Here is a 24,947-nt window from a genome sequence, read left to right on the forward strand (position 1 = left end):
GATGATGATCACATGATTATTTTGAGTTATTAATTTTATTAATAATTAATAATTTCTTTACTGGATTTTAATTGTTATTGTCTATTCTTTAAAATCATCTGATCCTTTCTAAATTGTTACAACAATGTAAGACAGGTTTGCCCTAACAACAACATTTAGTTTTTTTACTAGATGGTAAATGTATTAAGTGTCCTATTTTTACCTTAACTATTGAGATCTGTTTAAGATTACGTAATGTACTCTGTTTCAGATGATTTTAAAGAATAAACAATAACAATTAAAAGCCAGTAAATAAATTATTAATTATTTTAAAAATGTATAACTCAGCTGTTTGTTGTCCGATCTTTAAAATCTAGGTGTCATTTGATTTGGTATAAAATTTCCTAAATTTTGTTATTCTTGTGTTTTTTTTTTAACTCTAGTAGTTTTCATGTAATTTGAGGTAAAAGATTTTAGATGGCCACCATTTTGAAACGGCTATAGTCAACGAAATGAAATTTTGCATGTTTGTGTAACACGTTAAAATACACAAGTGTGTCAAATTTAAAGTTTGTACCTCGATTCAAACTCGAGTTATAAAGTTATTTATAAAAATCACATACAGACAGACAGACGGAAAACGAAGCTCCGGCGACCCATGTTTATAATGTAAAATATTCATGTATTAACCCAAGGAATAATCCTGTGATTTTTTTCGAGATAGTTCACAAACACCTGTATAATCTTACTGTCATCTTGAAGCTTACAGCTAAAGCTCTCTTAATCAGTTATGTCTGTAGCCCCTGCATTATGGTATATTCAAATTTTCACTCCGGTTTGACGTGAAGCCTTCTTGGCTTGATGACGTATGTCTGAATGTAAAAGTTGACAAAGAAAGCAGCGATGACGCTGACGTTGGTTATCCAGATGACGTTGAAGGCTTGAGACACTTCACAGCTGTTGAGGTACAAGTAGGCCAGGTAGGCGATCACTAAGGCAAACTGTGTCTGTGAATCAATGTAAGTAATTAGTATTCCACGATGTCCTTAGCCATTCACCTGATAATGGCAATAAAATTAAAATCATTTTTTGTGAAAGATAACCAAAGGTTGAAACTAAACTCAACGTATTTTATGCAAACTAAAACAAGTATATGTATTTTATTTCAGAGCCTAAGTATAAGAATGTGTCATCCAAATCAAACAAAGGTAAAACTCACAAAATACAAGTAAAACAACTTAGCCCTAAACTATCTGAATGCGGTTGTCTGATTTTCTTTTTTTGTATGTCCAAATTATTATAATTTTACGGTCTTTAGCGATGGAACGTTCAAACCCTGGTCGGTTTACCTTCTAACGTTGACCTTTTTTTCAAAAGTATTATTAATTGATATCTCAACAAGAAAAGCCACCGAAATCCTAGACAAATATTTGGGATCACACCAGTTACCAGATGTAATATCGAACACCATAACCAGTTGGCGATTGAGCCATTTTGAGCTTGTTACATAAATATGATAATTGTAAATATTCACTACAGCCTCAAAAGCGCTTGGATTGCCTGCCTTACCAGTTGCAACTTGGTGAGGTAGCGTTTCCACCAAAGATACTTGTGCACCTCGGGCCCCAGACTGGCCAGGAAGTAGTATGTGTACATAACCACGTGGACTAGGTTGTTGAGGATAATAGGTGGCGTCCCTTGTTGAGCTGAAACAAAACACTGGCTATTTACTTATGTAAAATAACAACAAACACATAGTAATTGTTTTTTTTTCTACTAAGACATCCCATAATCAATTTGCGGGTGCTTAACATCTTACAAATGTTATCCTAAAAATATCCAGGAAAATATATTAAGGATATCTCTCATAGGATAGCTCAATCACGTGTGCTTGTACGTGTACTTTTAATGAAAACAGTCTAGAAAAAAACTGTCTTGAATAAAAAAAAAATGTTTTATACATCTGACCTACACTGGCAACGTTAATACAGTGGCTCAATCATTAGCAACTTAACGAATAGCCAAATGACCTAAATAACATCGTATTTTATGAATAAGAAAATAACTAATAAAACTTAGCCAATACCTCTAATGTATCTCATGGACACCCAGGTGAAGAACACCATCGCCACGTGGTGATAAAGATGAAGGTAGGTAATGTGAGACTGCTTTTTCCGAAGCACCATTATGCACTGAAAAAGCCAGCTTACTATAATTCCTATTGCAAAATAACTTTTACTTTAAATTTAAAGTTCGAATATATAACAATGCTGGATGTTTGTATTGAGATTTTAACAGTTATAATACATTCCAATTTAGGGTTAGAGGATTTATGTTCTCTTACTCAAGTCTTTTTTAATGTTGCAGTTTCATAAACAGCCAAAGGCAATTTTCGATTAAAGAACTAAGCATCAGTGCTTAGTTCTGCTATTGAAATTGCCTGGTTATTTTGATCTTTCTAAGCACTATATAACGTTAAAATAGTGTTATTGCTTTTAGTCAACGGATCTCTCCACACAGACAACGTCCTCATCACCTAAGTACAGGGTGGGGCAGAGTGGACTGCCTGATTTGATCGGTTAACTGTATAAAAACCATACACAATTATTACAAAAGCTTTTTATTTCTGAAATCTAAATACAATGCCATTTATTTTTCATTAAGTTTTAAAATTGATATCGTCCAGGTGAAGACCTTGACGAGCGATGCACATATTCAGCCGTTCAATGAAGTTTTCAAAACTCTACGCAGCGCAGCATATCTGGCATTATTCCAGTGATAACATCAACAATTGCTTCCTTAAGGGCTTCCAAGGTCCTTGGTCGAACTTTGTAAACCTCAGTTGCATATTAGGTCACCCGTACACTTGTAATTCATTTCCTTATGGTTTTAGCATCGGGAACACTGTCATGACAATTCAAACCAAACCGTCTACGAAATGCACTCTGGGCCACCACCACACTATCCTTATTTTTTAAGAACTTTTTGACTACAAAACCACGTTGCTCGCCAGTTTACGGCATGGTGACTACTAACAATGGCGTCTTTCCCCCACCACATGAAGCCTCTCCCACTCCGCTAACTCGCGCGCACGCTCTTCAGCGACTGATTGAAACTAGGGAGTCCACTCTGCCCCACCCTGTAGGTAGATCTTCATATTACAGTCTAAACACGAGATCAAGTCATTATAACACAGTTATTGACTAAATATGAACTCGTGCACCTAGGACAGTGACTTTCGCGCTTCAATCACAACGGATACCGTGTTTTACACATGTAAACTTAACTAAAACACTGTTGTGAATTTAACCAATAGGAGATTCACAATTTTAAAACCATTCATGCTGCTTCAAGAATTAATAAACTACTATAATACGTATGATTACGTACATTTGTAGAGAGAACATTGTTTCAAGTGCCACTACACAGATTAAATCATATAAAATATTCATCATACGTATTAACGTAAACTTTAACCAGGCTTACCGTGTCCAGAAGATCGATAATTTTGGAGCAAAGGTAGTGCCAAGAAGTGAGGTGAAACTGAAACGCAAACATCATCACGTTCATGTCAATATTGAATGATACTCAATCAAACATAAGTCAAATATTGCATGCTACTCAAATACTGTTAGTTTGATAATGTATGCTATAACGTGCACACATTATCCCAATTACGTGCAAACAAAGTCGGTCGAAATGAGGAACGTGCACTTTATTTGGATTACTTTGGCTTTTAAACGCTTAAAACTGACATGATAATGCTATTACAGAGAAAAGGTGACAGCATATTAATTTAATTCCAAACATTTACTGACTAATAGTGAAAGAATTGATTTTATAATTGAAAAAATAAGGTATATACATTCATTTTAAAAACATGGTTGCAATTACTTACAACATATCGCAACTCAAATGTGTTTCTAGGATCGGTAGGGTGGCAGCTGTGGTCAATCAGGTACCTGATAGCTGCACTGGAGGAAAACACCTGTGAAATTAAATAAAAATAAAACACATTATGCTTGGCTAAAAGGACCCATGCTCCAACATCCAGTCACGCACCAAAAACAAGAATAAGAAGACATTTCAACGTAAATAAATGTTAAGGTTTTGGTTGAGCTATTGTTGTGCGAAAAACATCTATTACTCACCAAATAGAGGAAGGCACTTGAATCTACAATCACAAGGGGACTTGTTTTTTTCACAAACCGTCAGTAAAATGACATTTTTTGGGTGGTGGGAGCGTGTTTGCAGATTTTTGTCTTAACCCATTTGAAATATTGTACCTTTAAATGTTTAGATTTTGAGAAAGTTGATTTTGTTTTATACATAATTTGCCTTTGGGTTTGATTAATTGACACCAAATGAGGTTACTAACCTGTCGTCAATTAATCCTATATTTGTTCGTGACGACTGTAGTTTCGGGGTTAAAACCCCATTTTCAAATCTTCCATTTTATTCTGGTTTTGTCCTTGGCCACACTTGTACATAATTTTTGTAAATCTTAATGTTTCCATGTGTATGTGTGACGTATTTTGACAACGGCAATTGCAGGAAAATAGTCTAACAATTTGAGGACTGAAGGGAAATATTTGAAAATGGGGTTGTAGCCCCGAAACTATAGTCATCACGACAAATATAGGATTGATTGACGACAGCTTAGTGACCTCATTTTATGTTGATTTTATTTCTGTTCACACCAAAACTGTAAATATATTTACCAAATAAAGCATCCACATATTGTAGGCCACTTGGAAGAGGTTGTAGAACATCATGAGTCGCTTCAACTCCATTGGTTCCTTGTATCTCATGTAGCTAGGTCCCAGTTTGAGCACCACTACCAGATAGAGAACTATCGTAGACAGGACAGGCAGCGGAGTGCTCACTAACAACCACGTGTCAATGACTCCCTCTGCAATCAGATGAGTGTAGTAATGTACATCTTGTCCTTGTAGTGTTTCTAAACTTTCAATATGTTTGTTTATGATAGTTAGGTATATAGAACTGCTAATTTACAATACATTTTTCGATATTACTGTAGATTTAAAATATAATTAAAGAGTGATTACCTCATTCAGGTCATAGTTTTCAAAAAGGTAGCCTATTTACATAAATGTCATAAGATGTTTAGTCTCTTGTTTACAATCTGACTGTGGCTAAACATTCAACTGAAGGAACATGTGTTAAGTTACAATTCACATTGTAACCACTATAAAGAAACTTGGTCAGCATAACTATATCTTTGACAATATAGTTGAACTTTATGTTTGAAAATTTAGACTCTAGAAATAATTAAAACATGATGGAGGTGAAGCCCTAAAGGAAATTATCTTTTTAATTACCATTCGTCACTTTGCTAGGTATCAAGCTTTAAAATGACGCGTCAATCGTAAAAATCTGCTTAGTAGTTTGGCTTGAAAAGGAATGTAACAGAAACCCCCATTATTGCATAAGGATACAGATAGAAGATAGATTGTAAATTACACTACCGTAGAATAAATAAATATATCGATTTTTGAAGAAATTGAGACAAAAGTAAACCCGGTTCCATGTGCAGGACTAAAACACGTAGTACGTTGTTATTTGTGGTTTTAATGCAGACATTTTCCATTTTTAGGCCCACATTGTGTCCACAGCCTCAAAAAACACAAATAAAGGCAATTTACTTTTACAGTTTGTTTGGTCCAATTGATATGTGAAGATACGCGTGATTTTTACTATTTTAAAATTTAGGTCATGGTGAAGAGAGATACTTTTTTATACCTATAGTCTACATAAAACTGTTAACGTATGCAGTAAACAAAGTATAAATTCTTTAACAACCCATTTATCAAGTATTGGTGCTAAACTGAGATAGAGGTAGTAAATATACGATAATATGAAATCAGGTTTTAATAATGAGTTATGTGTCAGATTGTTTATGAAAATCAAGGTTGGTGTTATAGCATGAAACGTGTTTAAGATAGTGTCGGAATTAAATCAGAGTTATGGTGTCATGTATAACGTCACCAATCGCCTCGATGGCTCGTATCCTAGACAATGACAGTTGATGTGTCAGGTCTTAAATTGTAAATCTATAGGTAGTGAATTATAACACCCATATTCATGGTGCTTATTTTTTTATTAATATACAGGGTGAATAAAAAGTCAAGACCCCCCCCCCTCTAATATTTTTCCAAGTAAATATACAGAGATATCCTTTTGGCGGTCAAGCAATCTTAGCAGGAAGTTTCATTTTATCATTTTGAAATTTTTGAGTGCCCCCCCAAAAGGGGGGATTTGGGGGGCAACTCAAATATTTTAAATGTAAACCCCCTTCAAGTGACACCTCATTTTAAAGAGTTTACAAAAACTTAAAGAATGGTGAAAACTAGAGGTCGCTATCTCTTCTCTATCCAAAATGGTAGCCCGTCAAATGTTGTGGAAAATCAACGGTAAAATTGTTAATATTGGCTGCCATTTTGGATAGAGAAGAGATAGCGAGCTCTGGTTTTCACCATTCTTTAAGTTTTTATAAACACTTCAAAATGAGGTGTCCCTTGAAGGGGGTTTCTATTGAAACATTGTTAGTTGTCCCCCGAATCCCCCCTTTTGGGGGACACTCAAAAATTTTAAATGTAGACCACCTAAAGGATAAATCTGTATATTTACTTGGAAAAATATTAGAGGGGGGGGTCTTGACTTTTTATTCACCCTGTATAATTGACGTATCGGTCGTGTGGTTATTATTTTATGGTAAATGGATAAAAAGGATGGTGCAATTTAGGAAGACTCTGGAGAGACTGAAATAACATTTGTATATTTGTTATTGACCAATATCAGCTGTATCTACAGCCAATGATAACGTATGCTGGTTAAATAATGTGGGTGTCCACTAATGTGTTGAAAGTAATACCAGTGTTGGTGTTAGTTATCTTTTAACTAAATGCTGCCGATAATAATGCCAGATTAGGTAGTGCGAGATCATAATCATAAAAGCCAGTCGCCTAAACGAATAAAGTGATACCACAACAGGGGCCCTATTTTTGAAATGGTTGACTGTTGAGTTGAGTGTCGAGTCATTCTATTTCCAATCGTTTCGTATTTTTGAAACGATTGACGGCGGACTTATACAACCAAAACTACTCAACACCTATCGAGCTGTTGAGTGGAGGTTGACTGCACTTACTTCTTCCTCTCTTTTGGCAAAAAATTACTCTATTTGGGTCGACGCCATATTGTTTTGTTATTGCTTTAATTTACTAATTGTGATTTAGAGGTTATGTATTTGTTGTCAATGTCTTAGCACCCAATACTTTATGCGATTGTTAATTTTATTTACTGTGTCAATACTAGACTATTTAATCTATTTACTTTGTTATAAGACTATTTAATTTGTTTGAAATACACTAGGCATACTAACTTAATTGAACTTATTAAAAGATAATTATTGTTATTAGACCTATGATTTAAGGTATTAAAGATTGGTAGAGAGAAACAATATCATAGTTTGTTTCAATACCATTCACCTAACAAAGGGATCAAATTAATTTAAGTTACGATAAGCTTTCAGTGCAATGGCAAATAGCCATAAGCTTTAACCTAAATAAAAACATGAAACAAAACTATGAAGAAAACTAAAATAAGGTGATGTGTTCTGAAATAGATACGAAGAAAGCAAATAATAATGTATTTAGGATATGCCTAAACTTATAATGAGCTACACCATAAAATAATCAAACATCCATAGTAAATTTTATTGTTAATACTTATAAGTTTATATTAAGGTACTTTTGCAATCACTAAGATTAAGCAAGACATAACCTCAATCTCTCAAGAACGGAGTTGACAGTTTACCTCAGTATCTCGAAATATGGTAGATTGAGATTAGCTGATCCAGATTTTAGAGTAAGAAGAGGTAAAATCGAAGATCACAAAAACTCTGCATTGTGATTGGTTTAAAATGACGTCATCTGAATTTCGGGTGGTCGTATGCTCTACATTTCCAAAACGAGTCACTCAACTAGTGATTTCCAACTCACTTCCAAACTGTTGGATTTCAAAAATACCAAATCCTGTTGTTGGTTGAGTTGAGTGTTGACTGTAGAGTCAACTGTCAACCATTTCAAAAATAGGGCCCCAGGTTAGATATCCTTTTAGGGTGTTTCCTTGTGGCATCCAAATTGGTGTTAATGTAGACATCAGGTAAACTTTCTAATATGAGGGTGACAGAGCACGGTCATTGATCGTGATGCTAGAGTAGGCGATAGTCGAGATAGCCTATGATGTCCAATGTCTTGTGTTGAGTGCATATTTGGCGTGAGTCAAGATAACCTATTTAAGATTTCTATATACAAACTATACAGTATAAGTAATTTTTTTATGGCAATGTCTTGGTATGAGATACTGTATTTGATATAGCCTATGATGAGAGAGCGACAACTTTTTTGGCGAAAGTGGTAACCTGTGTTGTATATCATGAGATAGATTTTTATTAGAGTGTCATCATAAGAAGTAAGTATAGGTGTACTTACTACGCCAAGTTGGGTGTCTACGTATAGTGTCGAAGGCACAAATCACAGCGCCATGTGTTATTCATGTCTCCATTAGGCGATGATATCGTCTCCGCGCTCAACGCATTACTGATGAAACGATCAATCCTTCAGGCACGACATTTTATAACCTCCCTCTTTTGTTCTTGAGACAAACATAAACGGTTTAGTATAACATGGAGTTTAAGCAAACTTCGATAATAATCTAAATTCATTTTACCGATATTTAGCTTTATAATGCAAATACTTACTTCTAAACTCTTTCTGAAGATGTTGGACATTTAAGTTGAGGATAGGGACATATTAATCCGAAACATTGAGTTCTTTCTACTGTACTTTTATTTAGTGATGACTATTTAAATTGGTGCTTAAGTTTTATTTTGAAGCTTACTTTGTTAATCTCCATTAAAATACTTTTCAGACGAAAATGAAACTTGTATAGTTTAGCTTAAGCAATATAAGTTTGATTGTTCAGCGTAAGCATATGTAACGAGGCAAATGTCAAGCTGAAAGATTCTTCCCACACGTTACGAAGAATTATGTTAAAGATAACTTTTTCAAAATGCACCTAAATAATAAATTATATCATGTAAAATTGCTTGAACAAAAAGCCACAAAAACATAACTTGTTATACAATTCTTAGTAACCCACGGATTCTAAAGGTACCATGATAAATTTATAAATGATTTAGGTTCAGACAATCATCTTTGGCCAAGACAACCTAAATTATTAGCCTATAGAGGTCTAAATATAATGATTATACATATTTTTGGTTTACTGTATTTAAAACGGAACAAAAGTATTACTAGCCATTTATCCTACTAATATTATAAATGAGAAAGTTTGGATGTATGGATGTATGGATGTATGTATGGATGTATGTTTGTGACAAGTGAACGCATTAGTATTTGATATAATTTAAACAACATACTACTCATTGATATATTTTTGAAACACTAAATGACTTTAATCTAAAAAAAAACCTTTATTGTTTACCCCACGAAACTTATTTTATGCTATGAATCTCAAAGGTTACATACAAGAAAGATAGCAACGAAGCAATGTTCTGTATGAACAGTTTCCTTGAGCACACAAGCTACAGTTCATGAGTTGGCCTAGTGGTGATGGCTTGCTAACTACGTGCCAGGAAACTGGGTCAGTAAAGCAACTGAATGTAGTGTATTCGCTTAACATTCAGGTGCGATTCAAACCAATGCAGATTCAAAATTATCTAATGCTGCATTCACGACATACTGTGAACAATGTTACGCAGTATGTAATTAGATTATTTATTTTATTAATTTACTGGTACACTTAAAATGGTTAGCCTATACCCTTTTATTTTGAACACTGCTTCCAGCACAACAATCTAAAAACGTTAACGATAATAATAGTTAAAGAACGAAGATTAACGGAGATTAAGTTAACGAAGATAATTAATAGGTTATACATAATTAGAAAATGGATAATATCGAGACTAATAAAAACTGATCTTATAGTAAGTTACCCAGACAACACATTCCTCAAAATGAAGTTTAGTATTGTATATAACATTTTTCCTGTTTCTATTTTTTTAATTGTATTTATATTTGTATTATTATGATTTTTTTTATTTAATAAATTTACATTTATATTTCTTATATTTATTTGCTTTGTTCGCCATACTATGCTTTACTCTTTACTTTTTATTTGCGTTGTCTCCCCCATCCTTATCTTTGACGTCAAGACCAACTCCTACCATCGCGACACCACCACCTGGTTGCTCGTTCTGGGCCAACCCTGGACTTCAATCACCGACCAGCACGCCGTTCAACGTGACCTACGGGCAAACATATTCGCCACCGAGGTCAACGACGCCCCATTCGGGTGGTTGTCAACCCGTTCCAGGGACACCCAGAAGTTCGTGTTTGGCTAGAATTCGCAGGTCGCCGGGAACCCCTTCGTGCCCTGGTCGTAGGAGCACTACGACTATTGTCTCCACTGTTAGGAGGCGACCAACGTTTAACGCCAACAGAATGGCCAGAAAAGAGAGGTTGGTCAACAAACTGAAGACGGCCGTGAACGCCAGTGCCAACATTATGCGGAAGTTAACCGGACGGCGTCCCCTACAGGTGAAATCGCCCAAAAGCTAGAGGAGCTGGATTATGAAATGAGCAACAAACAAATTACAATATTTACTATATAACGAAATTTAATAGGAAATATAAAACTTTATATGTTACAAACAACGATAAAATTTATTTTTTTGTTTAAATTCTATGAATAGGACATTAGGACTAAATTAAATGGTGTAGGCAATATTGTGCAGCCGGGAGTCGTTCATGTATCATGAATCTAACAAAAAACCACTAAGTGGTAACACTTCCCCCGCCAAGTCAGCAACCCAAAAAAGACAATAAATCACCACTTTTCCGCCAAGTAAAACAATGTAATGTATGTAAGTTTGGCCACTTGGCGGCAGACTTTTGCTTGTTTTTTTTCATTAAAGTTACGTTGGTGGATAATTTCACAAATCAACTTCTCTAATTAATTAGTCCAACTAAGTATAATAATTTCGAGGTAATCAGTAAATATAAAACCATCACTATTATGATTTTATGAAATGTGACACAATTAAGGTCAAATTTTGTAAAATAAGCTCTCATCTAGCAATGTACTATTGGGAGAGATACTTGCTCAATGAAACTAATTTTATGGTATTTTTTAAAGTGATCAAGCAAAAGTCTGCCGCCAAGTGGCCAAACTTACATACATTACATTGTTTTACTTGGCGGAAAAGTGGTGATTTATTGTCTTTTTTGGGTTGCTGACTTGGCGGGGGAAGTGTTACCACTTAGTGGTTTTTTGTTAGATTTTATTTATTTTTGTAGAAAATTAACAGTTAAAATAAAAATCCTCTTTTCTCTTATATATAGACCAGGGCACAACTACATATAAAATGCATTGGTGTTACATAAGTGTTCCGATAATTAAACCCGTATATCTAAAGACTAGTGTAAATTGAGCCCTTATTAGAGAAGTAAAAATGTAATCAAACAGATTAGGTTTGTTAGAAATAGCATAAGGCAAAACAAATATTGAAAAACTCATTTTTATCCTAAATTTACATATCACTTTTTACATTCACTTTTTTGCTTGTTTAACATACGTAGACGGATTTTCCCGATTGTTTTATTTGTTTTAGTGTATCAAAACATAAAACTAACCTTAGTACTAGTACTAAGTTTCAAGTTCCTAGGTTTCATATGTTTTGATAAGTAGTATTAAACTGTTAAAAATGACGAGCTGCTGTACCAGTGTACCATCAGTACACTGCATTTTTCAATGGAAAGTATCGGGGAATATCACTGCTCTAAGTAATTTTATATAGTAAGTAGCTCAAATCATTCGGTATACCTGAAAAAAATACTTTATAAAAGTTTTAAAATAATGTTTCAGCTGTTCCTATGAATTTCTCTAACATTTTAAATTAATTGAGATTTAATCGCAGCTGGTCCTTCTTTTGTTTTGATTTTAATCCCATGTTATTTAAATGGGCCAAAATCGTACTTTGAGGGCTTGCCAAGGGTTTATGGGTCAACGCACCGACTTGAGACCCTCAAAAGGCACATCTACACGCTAAGGGCTTTCAAACAACATAAAAAACATTAAAATTGAGCCAGTGGTTTGGGCTGTAGGTCCGTCAACATTTAAGGAGAAGAAGGAGAACACGGAAAATTTGTAAATTTCCAAACTAGTTTTTCTTGGCTCAAACACAACCTTTTTTTAAATTCTTTTGTTTATTTTGCTAAGAATGATTGCCCCTATCCAGTGGATGAACAATTATTTTAATAGCTTTTGTTTCTTCAGAGCTATAGACGAGTAAAAAAGCCACTTTGTCACGTCATGTATATATACACTGCAGCAGCTGAGTACCGCTGGGGGACTTGGCGGGGCGGAACGCTGCCGCGTTCCTTAATTTAGTGTAACCTACATATTTTTCACAGCACGTGTTTATGTGTTTGCGCTTATTGTCTAAAGTTAGGAAATAAAGAAATCAATTCGTTAAAATAATTTTTAGGATCTGAAAAAATCCATAAAAAGTTAGAACCGGACCTACAATCCACAACAGTCATTACACACAGAAGGCAGGTCTTCCAACTCTATTACCGCTTTGAAGTCGCATTCGAACTAAAGCGTGTTTGTCGTCATCTCATGATTAATTCCCCAGGTCCACATTATCTCTTGCAGCGTTCAACTGAAGTTGTATGTTTCATCAAACTGCCATAGACCAAACACGTAATATAACATAAAATATACACATCATGGATATCTCAGTTAAAGATAGTTTGAGATAATATTGCAGTAAGAATGTACCATAAACAATATGATAATTTATGTACTGACACAAAAATTTTATTCAACTTGCATTAAGCTGCTATAAATACATACAGGGTGAATAACAAGTCAAGACCCACCCCCCCCCCCCCCTTTAATATTTTCCCCATTAAATATACAGACATATCCTTTTGGTGGTCGTGCAATCTTAGCAGGATGTTTCATCATAGATAAAACATACTCCGTTTCATTTTATGATTTTGAAATTTTTGAGTGTCCCCCCAAAAGGGGGATTTGGGGGGTAACTCAAATATTTTAAAAGTAAACCCCCTTCAATTGACACCTAATTCTGAAGTGTTTACAAAAACTTAAGGAATGGCGAAAACTAGAGGTCGCTATCTCTTCTCTCTCCAAAATGGTAGCCCGTCAAGTGTTGTAGAAAATCAACGGTAAAATTGGTTCGTAATGGTAATATTGGCTACCATTTTGGATAGAGAAGAGATGGTGACCTCTAATTTTCACCATTCTTTAAGTTTTTGTAAACACTTCAAAACAAAGTATCAAAAAATGAGGGTTTCCATTTAAAATTTTTGAGTGTCCCCCCAAAAGGGGGGATTTGGGGGGCAACTAAAAATTTTTCAATGTAAACCCCCACCAAGTGATAGCTCATTTTGAAGTGTTTCCAAAAACTTAAAGAATGGTGAAAACCAGAGTTCGCTATCTCTTCTCTATCCAAAATGGTAGCCAATATTACAATTACGAACCAATTTTACCATTGATTTTCTACAACATTTGACGGGCTACCATTTTGGATAGAGAAGAGATAGCAACCTCTAGTTTTCACCATTCTTTAAGTTTTTGTAAACCCTTCAAAATGAGGTTTCACTAGGATATCTATGTATATTTACTTGGAAAAATATTAGAGGGGGGGGGTCTTGACTTTTTATTCACCCTGTATATTAGAAAATGGATAATATCGAGACTAATCAAAACTGATCTTATAGTAAGTTACCTAGACAAAAGGTTATACAGTATCAGTGTCAGTACATAAATTATCATATTGTTTATGGTACATTCTTACTGCAATATTATCTCAAACTATTTTTAACTGAGATATCCATGATGTGTATATATTATGTTACATTACGTGTTTGGTCTATGGCAGTTTGATGAAACTTACAACTTCAGTTGAACGCTGCAAGAGATAACGTGGACCTGGGGAATTAATCATGAGATGACGACAAACACGCTTTAGTTCGAATGCGACTTCAAAGAGGTAATAAAATTGGGAGACCTGCCTTCTGTGTGTAATGACTGTTGTGGATTGTAGGTCCGGTTCTAACTTTTTATGGATTTTTTCAGATCCTAAATAGTATATTTCATTTCTAGGACCGAAAGTGGCATTTTCCGTCGCGCGCTCAAGTTTTTGTGTGAGGCGGAGCCGAACACAGGGAACCCGAATTTCACGTGCGAGGCGAAGCCGAGTATGTGAGAACTATTTTCACGTACGAGGCGAAGCCGAGGACGGGAATAATGGAGCAAGTGCCGGATAATAACTTTCGGTACGAGTTATGAACGATAATTTTCATCTCGACGCATAAATATACAAACACAGAATAGCAGACCTCAGTAATATTATAACTATTTTATTTCTCAATTAATTTGATTGAACATCAAAATAAAATAAAATCTTCTAAAAGGAAATCTACGTATATTTCTCAATAAATTTTGTTTAAACATGAAAATAAATCAACTTTTAAAAATACATACAGCTGATTCAAATCATTAAATTAAACCTAACAAAACACTAGCGCGCGTAGTGAATAAATGGAGAACTAATTGAGAGCGAGGGAAAGTAAATTTAGAGCGAGGGAAAGTAAATTTAGAGCGAGGGAAATCAGCTGATCGATTTTCCCTCGCTCTAAATTAGAGCTTGGGAAATGACTACTTTCATTGATGTCAGCTGTTATCGAAAATAGTTACTTTCGTTACGGAGTGATGAAAAAATTATTTTAACGAATTGATTTCTTTATTTCCTAACTTTAGACAATAAGCGCAAACACATAAACACGTGCTGTGAAAAATATGTAGCTTACACTAAATTCATAATACAAGAACGACTCCCGGATGAACAATAGTGCCTATACCATTTCATCTAGTCCTAATGTCCTAATCATAGCATTTAAACGAAAAATTATATTTTATCTTTGTTTGTAACATACAAAGTTTTATATTTCCTATTAAATTTCGTTATATAGTAAATATTGTAAATTGTTTGTTGCTCATTTCATAATCCAACTCCTCTAGCTTTTGGGCGATTTCACCTGTAGGGCGCCGTCCGGTTAACATCCGCCAAATGTTACCACTGGCGTTCACGGCCGTCTTCAGTTTGTTGACCAACCGTAGTTTCTTTCGCCTCTCTTTTCTGGCCAACGACCTTCTGGCCATTGTGTTGGCGTTGAATGTTGGTCGCCTCCTAACAGTGGAGACAATAGTCGTAGTGCTCCTACGACCAGGGCACGAAGGGGTTCCCGGCGACCTGTGAATTCTAGTCGAACTCGAACTTCTGGGTGTCCCTGAAACGGGTTGACAAACACCCGAATGGGGCGTCGTTGACCTCGGTGGCGAATAAGTTTGCCCGTAGGGTGGCGAATATGTTTGCCCGTAGGTCACGTTGAACGGCGTGCTGGTCGGTTATTGAAGTTCAGGGTTGGCCCAGAACGAGCAACCAGGTGGCGGTGTCGCGATGGTAGGAGTTGGTCTTGACGTCAAACCTAAGGATGGTGGAGACAACGCAGCAGGACTTTGAAGCACCACCGCTGTGGCAAGATTGGCCATTTCACCTTCCTCCACTATGTCAACGGGGTCAACGACAAACGGCAGTTGTGCCCACGGTTGCGAGAGGTAGGTCTTCATCCATGTCGCCCAAAGGCCCGTACAGACGTACCAACGGTTTCATGCTACATCGACAATAGCAAACTTCCCGTGCTCCAATTCGGGAAACTGTTCACACCTGCTTCGAGGTTATGCAACCCTTCACTCTTGACCAGTCGGGCCACAGCCTGCCACTGCCCCTTCGTTTCCTATTGTTCGGAAGAACATTGAGCGTATCCATCAGCTTCTTATAAAACCAGATCGCCGTTCAACGTAACATACGGACAGACGTATTCGCCACCCTACGGGCAAACTTATTCGCCACCGAGGTCAAGGACGCCCCATTCGGGTGGTTGTCAACCCGTTCCAGGGACACCCAGAAGTTCGAGTTTGACTAGAATTCGCAGGTCGCCGGGAACCCCTTCGTGCCCTGGTCGTAGGAGCACTACGACTATTGTCTCCACTGTTAGGAGGCGACCAACATTCAACGCCAACACAATGGCCAGAAGGTCGTTGGCCAGAACAGAGAGGTGAAAGAAACTACGGTTTGTCAACAAACTGAAAACGGCCGTGAAAGCTAGTGCCAACATTAGGCGGAAGTTAACCAGACAGCGCCCTACAGGTGAAATCGCCCAAAAGCTAGAGGAGTTGGATTATGAAATGAGCAACAATCAAATTACAATATTTTTCCTACAGTCACCCGACAAAGTTGGCTTCCCTGTACTGTTTATAGTACAGAAAGCTGCTAATTGCTGCATATTTATACTTTGCCGTACGGTTTATACTTTGCCGCACATCAGGATTCCAACGAAACAACACAAAACAGCGTGGTTCCATTATGCACGTAATCCGTGTACGCTTGGAAATAGGTTGGCAACACTTAAATATAATTATACTATGAACAGCTGATTGACTATTATAACTATGATTTAACCTGTCATTTCGTGTTTATAGTTTCGGTATTTCTGAACTTTCTGGACTTTTCTTTTAAACGTTTTTAAAACCTTCCTACGATCTTAATAAACAAGAAAATACCTTTTAAGCATTTTTTTTTTAGGCGCGGAAACCAATTAAAATTACAAAAACATACGGAACTATATTCTCAAAACGCGGAGCACATTTCTTGCCGAGGAAAAATAGCGGAGTGATATGGACCGCGGGTACTACTTTCTCTAGGGCACCATTTGTGTTGCCAGCTGAACCTAAAAACGTGTTGCATAGTGTTTGAAAGACTAATTATTTATATGCTTTATAGTGACTGTAGGAAAAATGTAATGTGTAACACGAGTGAAAAAGGCCTTTGCTGCACTCGAGATCATTCCACACTCGCCTGCGGCTCGTGCGTAAACATTGCTCTCGTGTGCAGCAAAGTGCCACTTTCACCACTAGTTACACAAATAACTATACTATATAACGAAGTTTACTAGGAAATATGAAACTTTGTATTGTTACATTACAAACAAAGATAAAATATAATTTTTCGTTTAAATTCTATGATCAGGGCATTAGGACTAAATGAAATGGTTTAGGCAATATTGTGCATCCGGGAGTCATTCATGTATCATAATGTGTTTGCGCTTATTGTCTAAAGTTAGGAATTAAAGAGATCAATTCCTTAAAAGTTTTTTTAGGATCTGAAAAAATCCATAAAAAGTTAGATCCGGACCTACAATCCACAACAGTCATTACACACAGAAGGCAGGTCTTCCAACTCTATTACCGCTAAGAAGTGCTATCAAGAAAATTAATTTTCATCTTCTTCATATCATTTTCATCTTCTTCATATCATAGTCATAGTGATTTATATAATTTCTTATTTTGATCGTACCAGTGTTTCTATGAAAATCTATATACATTTTCAAATACATAAATTAGAACGAGACCCAATTTTCAAGAATTGTTGTAGTTTGTTGTGCTATAACTATGAGTGGGAACCTAAACTTAAAGACGACTATCTGCGAAAAGACAAACGGTAGATGGTCTTACATACATTTCCCTACCGTCACAATATAACTTTAACGTCAGACAATTCCCTAGCGACACAATATGTCCTTAATGCCATATATTTCCCTACTTTGCAAAATCATCGAAATTTCATCCGATTCTATCAAAAACTTTACAAGTTTGTTAGCACAATAGGACCGGTAAGCTTTGAAAACCCAACGACATATTAAAATACAAGGACAACCTCTATGGTTGGTAAACTTTAGAAAGACACATTGTCATTAAAATTGAAGTATACTTGGACATCCAATTCAAAAAGCCTTAAATCTTTTTCAAAGAATAAACCTTAATGATATTTATTATTTTGGAAACTTTGCGATGTTGCTGTATCCGATTGCATCTAAACATTTAAACACTTTTGTCCAACATTATTTTAGTACGTTTCATAAGATTATATGTATGAAACACTTTATCTTTACATTAGGCGAATTAAAAAGTATTTGTCCGCTAATGTTTCAATCATAATTTGGGTTGAATTTATGTCCCATAAAATTACAGCGAATTTATTAAAAATAGGTAACTGAACGTGTTTATACCTCTTTAGTTTCATGAATCTCAAAAATATAACTTAACAAGTAGCTATCAAAAAAATTTCCCAAACAAAATTTTGACGAACCGATAAGTTAGTTCGTATTTTCGCTGAAAAAATCTGTCGACAATCATATAAGTATGCTATAGCATAGCCAACCACTATTTTAATCACATGTTTTGCAAAGTAATGCAACCTAAATTATTGGCCTATAGAGGTCTAAATATAATGATTATACATATTTTTGGTTTACTGTATTTTAAGCGGAACAAAAGTATTACTAGCCATTTATATTTGATATCATTTAAACAACATATTACTCATTGATATATTTTTGAAACACTAAATCACTTTAATCTAAAAAAAACCTTTATTGTTTACCTCACGAAACTTATTATATGTTATGAATCTCAAAGGTTACATACATGAAAGATAGCAACGAAGCAATGTTCTGTATGAACAGTTTCCTTGAGCACACAAGCTACAGTTCATGAGTCGGCCTAGTGGTGATGGCTTGCTAACTACGTGCCAGGAAACTGGGTCAGTAAAGCAACTGAATGTAGTGTATTCGCTTAACATTCAGGTGCGATTCAAACCAATGCAGATTCAAAATTATCTAATGCTGCATTCACGACATACTGTGAACAATGTTACGCAGTATGTACTTAGATGATTTATTTTATTAATTTACTGGTACACTTAAAATGGTTAGCCTATACCCTTTTATTTTGAACACTGCTTCCAGTGTTCAAAATAAAAGGGTTTAGACATCAAGACATCCCGTTTAGACCATCTGTAGCCAATAATTGTTATTCACAAAACACATACTGTAGTTGAATAAGCCTCTAACACAATGCACTAGTTGTAAATTAATAAATAGCCCACATCGAGTAAAAGTATGATTGTTGGTGTGGCATAAGCTTACTGTAGTTTAAAATAAGTTGTCCTCAATTAGCTTGGTTGAAGGTTATGGGACAAATGCATTCCAAAGCAGTACACTTTGTCGGTTGTTTGAATCAACTACGTACATAAAAAAACTGGCTAACAATTTAACATGGTAATGTGATGTATATAATTTAATAAACAGTCAATGAGAGTGTCTAATTTATCTGAAATAGTTTATATCAAACTACCTTTACAGCCCCGACGTCTATATGTACTTAGGCCAAGAATCTATATAGATTAGGCCAAGAAAACACAACTTTCGGAGCACAACACGTTTTTTAAAGCATTTAAATAAGTTAAAAATGTAAAAATCGCTCAATCTTACCTTTATCAATATACTGATAGTAGTCCTCCGGTCTGATAAGGGTGGTTCCTGCCGTCGTGGCATTAGACAAGACCTCCATGGTAACAAGGGTGAAGTAACTAAGGACAAGACGCACCTTACTGCTACCTCATCTGCCCACCAACTGCTGAGATCAGTACAATAGATTCATAAGGTCCATTTTGGCTCTCCAAGACCAATTGTTTGAAAAACTCTACCCGGAATCAAGCCGGTCCAGTTTTTATTGTTGTGTGCAGTTTTTGTTTTATCGAAGGCTGTGCACAATTTGGCACGACGCGCTGCTAGAGTGACTTTCGGTTGAGTTCTACTTGGCTGTGACGTACAAAGAAGTTTTTTGGTAGAAAGAGTTTTGTAGCGATGGTTGAATAGGTTATAAAGGTATGTTTTGCCAACTGTTTTCCGGTATTTAATTTATGATTAATTGGTTGAGTTAACTGAAAGTGCCCTTTTCGTTTGTAGTTCAACACTGCTTTTAAGACAATTTTAAGGGCAATATAAGTATTTTAGACAACAGATTGTGTAATTAGTTATCGAAATCCTAAACAATAGTATAAGAAGTAACTCTATTCCTTGTTTTCGGGACGAATTGCATTGTACCCGGGCCATTCGTACAACTATATTTTCAACAAGTAATTTTAATAGGTTTTCTGAACACGTTTGCTTGCTAGAGAATCACATTAAGAAACTTTAGTTCACTCGGCTACGATCTGTTAAGTATCTTCTTATATTTTTCCGGAATAGGAGATAATTAGAGTAGGGCTTTAGAGTGATATTTAATGACGATCTATCAATGACAACGGTATAACTATGGTACCGATATGCAAATTTTGTTTTCCTTTAATGTTGCTGTTATTTTTGTTTTAAAATAACCATATGTTAAACAACCATACAGTATATACATGTCTAAATGTACTGTCTCTCTTGGACAATATATTTAGGAATTTCAACACAAAAATTACTACCACACAGTTTTGTTATCAAATTAAATACATGCTCCATATTAGCACGTTATTTATCATAATCCTAATAACACAAACAAAGTATCGCACACATATAATATAGTTGTGTAAAGGTGTTCTTAAATTTAATTCCCTTCCATTTTTAGGTATAAGGGCGTTTAGCATGTAAGATTTCATTTAAAAACCTTATCAAATAGTCTGCATTGCTGTTGGACGTATGTATCTTCAAAAACTCCGCATTCTCTTTGCTGTCTTCTAATTACGAAAGCACACTGCTAAACACCTTGAAATGAAAGCTTCAAATTAGTTTGCGCAAACCCGGGAAATCTACTGCTCAAAACTAAGCGAAACACCCAACAATAATTGCCACTAACCAAATGCAAAGCGTCTATTATAGATTTTGTATACATGTTAAAATGTGTGTTATTAAGACTATTGTGAATAAAGTGTTATTTCGTTAACAAGTAATAATTTAAATAATTTAAATAATTTGAGCGTGGGCAAATGTGATTTTTTTTAAATTGTGGCTTTTTTACTATTTAGTTGTTTTGGTGGTTGAATGATTAATAACGATATGTTTTTTGGACAGCCTGTTTACAAATTAATGCCAATAAACTTACTATTACATCTCATAAGCAAAACTAGTTATGGTAGAAGACAGCATTTAACATTTCAACAACTCAACACTCAGAGAAAGATTAAATTCTGACCAATGTATTTTACTCATTGAATAACTTCTTGATCAACATCGTACGTGTTATTACATTACCTGAAAAAAGATACACGTCTAATAACACTAGTAATAATATATTTACACTTATACTGTTGAGTTGACTCAAAAGACTAAAGCTCGCCTATTGGGTCTGATGATGATTAGCGTGTCCAATCGAAATCGATCACCACTTACCATCTTCCATGTGTATTTACCGTCTTGTGAGTCAACAGTATAAGTGTAAATATATTATTACTAGTGTTATTAGACGTATATTTTGTTTTTTGTTTTTACCAATTCAAGCGTGTTATAAATACCCGTTATTTGGATCGTTCATAGTCAAGTTACCTTTGTAGATACTATGAATAAAAAATCACGTAAAATGTATTAAGTATGTATGGGTAATGGAATCAGCCATATACTGAAATATTGACTTATATTCGGAGCATGAAAACAGGCGTGGATCTATGACAAGTACAACAAGTAATTGTGTATTCCCTTTACTCCTCTAGGAAAACATTCTAACAAATAACTAAATAGTGAATGTCAGCACCAATTATATTAATTCTACTATGTATTTTGGTTTATTTTTACATAATTATAAGCTGCATTATACGTTGCCACGTGCAGGGCACAGCTATTTCAGACTGTTCAGGTGTGTTTTTCAGAGATAAACAATCTGTGAATCCTGTCCCACCCTCAGTCCGAGATGCTAACCAGAAGGCTATTCAAATCAAATCAAATCAACATACTTTTATTCCAAAAATTAAACAGTACAATAATAGAACAATACATTACATGGAATTATTCCCCCGGAGAGACTGTTGATCTGTGGTCGGGGGAAGAGTTCTTGTAAACCATTGTTAGGCAATATACGAAGTATTTAAAATTTGTTCGATGCTATTACCTACATCTACTAAAAATTAAAAAAGACAAAGACCTTTATAAATTGAATATTAGAAAGGAAACCCCTAATTTGATTTGAAATTATTATTAATCCATACAATCTGTTTTAATAAGCAAAATTGTAAAATATTTAAGCTACGAAACGTAGAGTGGTTTCTACAAACAATGGGGTTGTATTAATTAAACTTGGTCCCACTTACTTACTCCATGCCCTTACTCGTGTGGCCAATTGAAAACTAAGGCGGTCTTGGGCCTCGCCAACCATGTGCTTCCAGGATCCTCTGCCCTCTGCCAGCTCCAGGTCTGCTCCCATACTCCTTAGGTCCTTTCTAGCTTCGTCAATATATCAAATGTTTCTAACTTTGTCCCACTACATTAAAATAATGTATTTTCTTCTGTAGCTTGTTTGAAAGTTTCAAAATAAATCACACAAGGCATAACACTCCACTCTACACTCATCCTTTACTCATATTTTTGTTAACAAACTCACATATACATGGCAGTAATAACAACACTAATAATAATAAAAATCGTAATATTACTTCAGTGTTAGTGGTAGATTATCAAACCATTCATCAAGAATCGTATAGTGTGATATTTTCAAATTTATTTGAGAAATTTTCTGGAATATCTCATTAACTAATAAGTTTGCAATGTAGTTTATTAGAATACGAGGAACCATCGTAAAATCCATGGTAAATAATGAAGCTCTTATTCGACGAACCAACGATTCACAGAACTATAAAAGTTTCGCTGACTTGTACGTGATTCTATTATTTTCATTAAGGCTGATGCATTGATCAGTAAATGTCTGCAAAGCCGAAGATGTGAAGTCTTTAAAAGATTTAAAGCCACTATCAGACTCAAAATGGCCAGCTACTGTCCCCGCAGCGCCGCGTTCATCACTGTTAGGGCTCGTCTTTCTCTCTCATTGTCATTTACTGCACACTGTTCACGACAGTATAACACCCTTTCGTGTTAAACAATACTGTATTTTTAACACTAAAATATATTGCAGACATGCACATTCGTTGACTCTAAACATGTACAAGAGGAGGTTATTGCACTCTAGGTCATTGCAAGTACAATAAAAATGTATTTTATGGTTAAAAATTTTAACTATAGGTACAAACTACACTCTTGGACTGATAACCATAATCTTAACCATGCGAAGTAGTAAATTTTCAACACTCAATGATTCAATAAAGATAAAACTATGAATGACAGTAGCATACGGTGTAAATAGTATGGATTATAAATAAACGATATCAGCAATCTGACACATACTTGCTCCCATTAGCTAGTCAACAACCTGTATGCCCCTATAAAAATACTTATGACCAAGAGATGAAAGTAAGCTTTTTATGGGGAAACCATACATATCGCTATATCATTTAGACAGTTTTTCATAGCATTAGGGGTTGACCCATTTTCTTTCTAGTAAAAGAACCATAACAAAAATAATTTAATAAACATCGTTTAAGCTATGAGTGAAAATCCATTATCTTATGAATTTATGAAAAAAAAAAAACATTAAAAAAATAAAAATTAAAAACACCTGATAAAGATACAGATTAGTACCCACTTACCAAATATTATGTAAATCGGACCACAGATACGGTCTGCAGTTCTGCACACACAGACACCATTTTAGAAACCATTTTTCGAGTTCAGGGGTCCTGAAACGGATAGTTTTACCCAAAACTGAAACTCGAAAGCTATTACGGCAACAATACTTCCTCCAGTTTAGGGAGAGAAAGTGGAAATGGTCTATATCATGGAAATAGTCCAATTGCATTTTTATTTAAAAGCGTACAAGTAATAACAATTGGTATTGCGTAGTATTTAACCATTTTAATGGGAAGACGACGGGGTAAAAATAACCACCTCACAAAGAAACATGAAACTGAATATAAGAACTTTAGCTTGGGAAGTTAGATATTGGGAATCATAAACTTTAAATTCGTCAGTAATTTAATACTGCTAAAACAATAAAGGAGGTTAATCCTTCTGGTAAATTCAAGTTTTTGAGAGTAAGTGATAAAGTCAAGGAGGTAAAGCCAGAATAGTTATGGTACAATACAACACGCATGGTCAATACATTCGAAAAACAATGCAACTGAAAGTATTTTTCTACCCCATTAAATTCACCGGTTCACACCCCATTTTATTCTAACCGGTAAAAGTACCCATTTAAAAGCTCAACATTTGACGATCCAATGTATTTTTATTCGAGTGTGGCTCCAAATGCAGTTTTGAGGTCTTAAGCAGCATTATAACAAAAAGCAGTGAAGGTAAACCCAGAGGCAACTACAAGATTTACAGGCGACATTAGTAAACCCAGCCTCTGGGGGCCGGACCGGACACAAGTTATACTGTCACTGTCACAGTGCCATCTTGTGTTTCTTTTTTGTTAGGACTTTATTTGTACTATCTATTTACTGTACAACTTATAATAAAATACGTATTATACATAGTGCAAGAGTATTACTTATTATATACATTTCGTAAACTGCCATGTTGAATACAATACTTACTTACTTACAGTATGATGAAAGGTGATTTCGAAAGGGTTACTCTACTAAATGAGATTAAGAATGGTTTACTAAAATTTTGAAATCCTCATAATTATTTCCTTTTTACCTTTATAAAATAATAGATGACTCTTTATAACTATATGACTATAACTAGATGACGTGAAAGTTTACTAATATGATAGTACTTACCATTTAAACAATATAGACAAAAAATATATAGCATATATACAAACGTCCTGTACGTGATTGGTTTCTATCTAAAGAGTATATTGTACTCAGAGTCTTTTTTACGCAACCCAAATTACAAGTA

At 35.0% G+C, this 24,947-nt stretch overlaps 1 protein-coding gene across 1 annotated transcript; it reads right to left on the minus strand.

The window, feature by feature from the left end:
• Positions 1-542: 542 nt before the first annotated feature.
• LOC129003529 (elongation of very long chain fatty acids protein 7-like) lies at positions 543-19,631 on the minus strand. The gene is made up of 7 exons (XM_054431824.1): positions 19,506-19,631; positions 4,701-4,891; positions 3,878-3,967; positions 3,466-3,522; positions 2,066-2,171; positions 1,549-1,685; positions 543-986 (listed from the first exon to the last, which is right to left on the minus strand). Exons 1-7 carry the CDS (start codon positions 19,582-19,584, stop codon positions 807-809), a joined length of 840 nt encoding a protein of 279 aa, XP_054287799.1. The 5' UTR covers positions 19,585-19,631; the 3' UTR covers positions 543-806.
• Between the last annotated feature and the right edge of the window lie 5,316 nt (positions 19,632-24,947).

The sequence above is a fragment of the Macrosteles quadrilineatus genome, unplaced genomic scaffold (genome assembly GCF_028750875.1).
Source record: "Macrosteles quadrilineatus isolate MER2022 unplaced genomic scaffold, UCM_ALF_1.0 Scaffold_9__3_contigs__length_116548681, whole genome shotgun sequence".
Taxonomy (NCBI): domain Eukaryota; kingdom Metazoa; phylum Arthropoda; class Insecta; order Hemiptera; family Cicadellidae; genus Macrosteles; species Macrosteles quadrilineatus.

What these genes read in the sequence shown, in the direction of transcription:
- LOC129003529 (XM_054431824.1), bottom strand. Translation starts at nt 19,584, where the DNA reads ATGGAGGTCTTGTCTAATGCCACGACGGCAGGAACCACCCTTATCAGA. An exon ending in TTATCGATCTTCTGGACACG is followed by an intron (nt 2,172 to 3,465) that starts GTAAGCCTGGTT and finishes TGGCTTTTTCAG; the next exon opens with TGCATAATGGTGCTTCGGAA. An exon ending in ACCTCACCAAGTTGCAACTG is followed by an intron (nt 987 to 1,548) that starts GTAAGGCAGGCA and finishes ATTGATTCACAG; the next exon opens with ACACAGTTTGCCTTAGTGAT.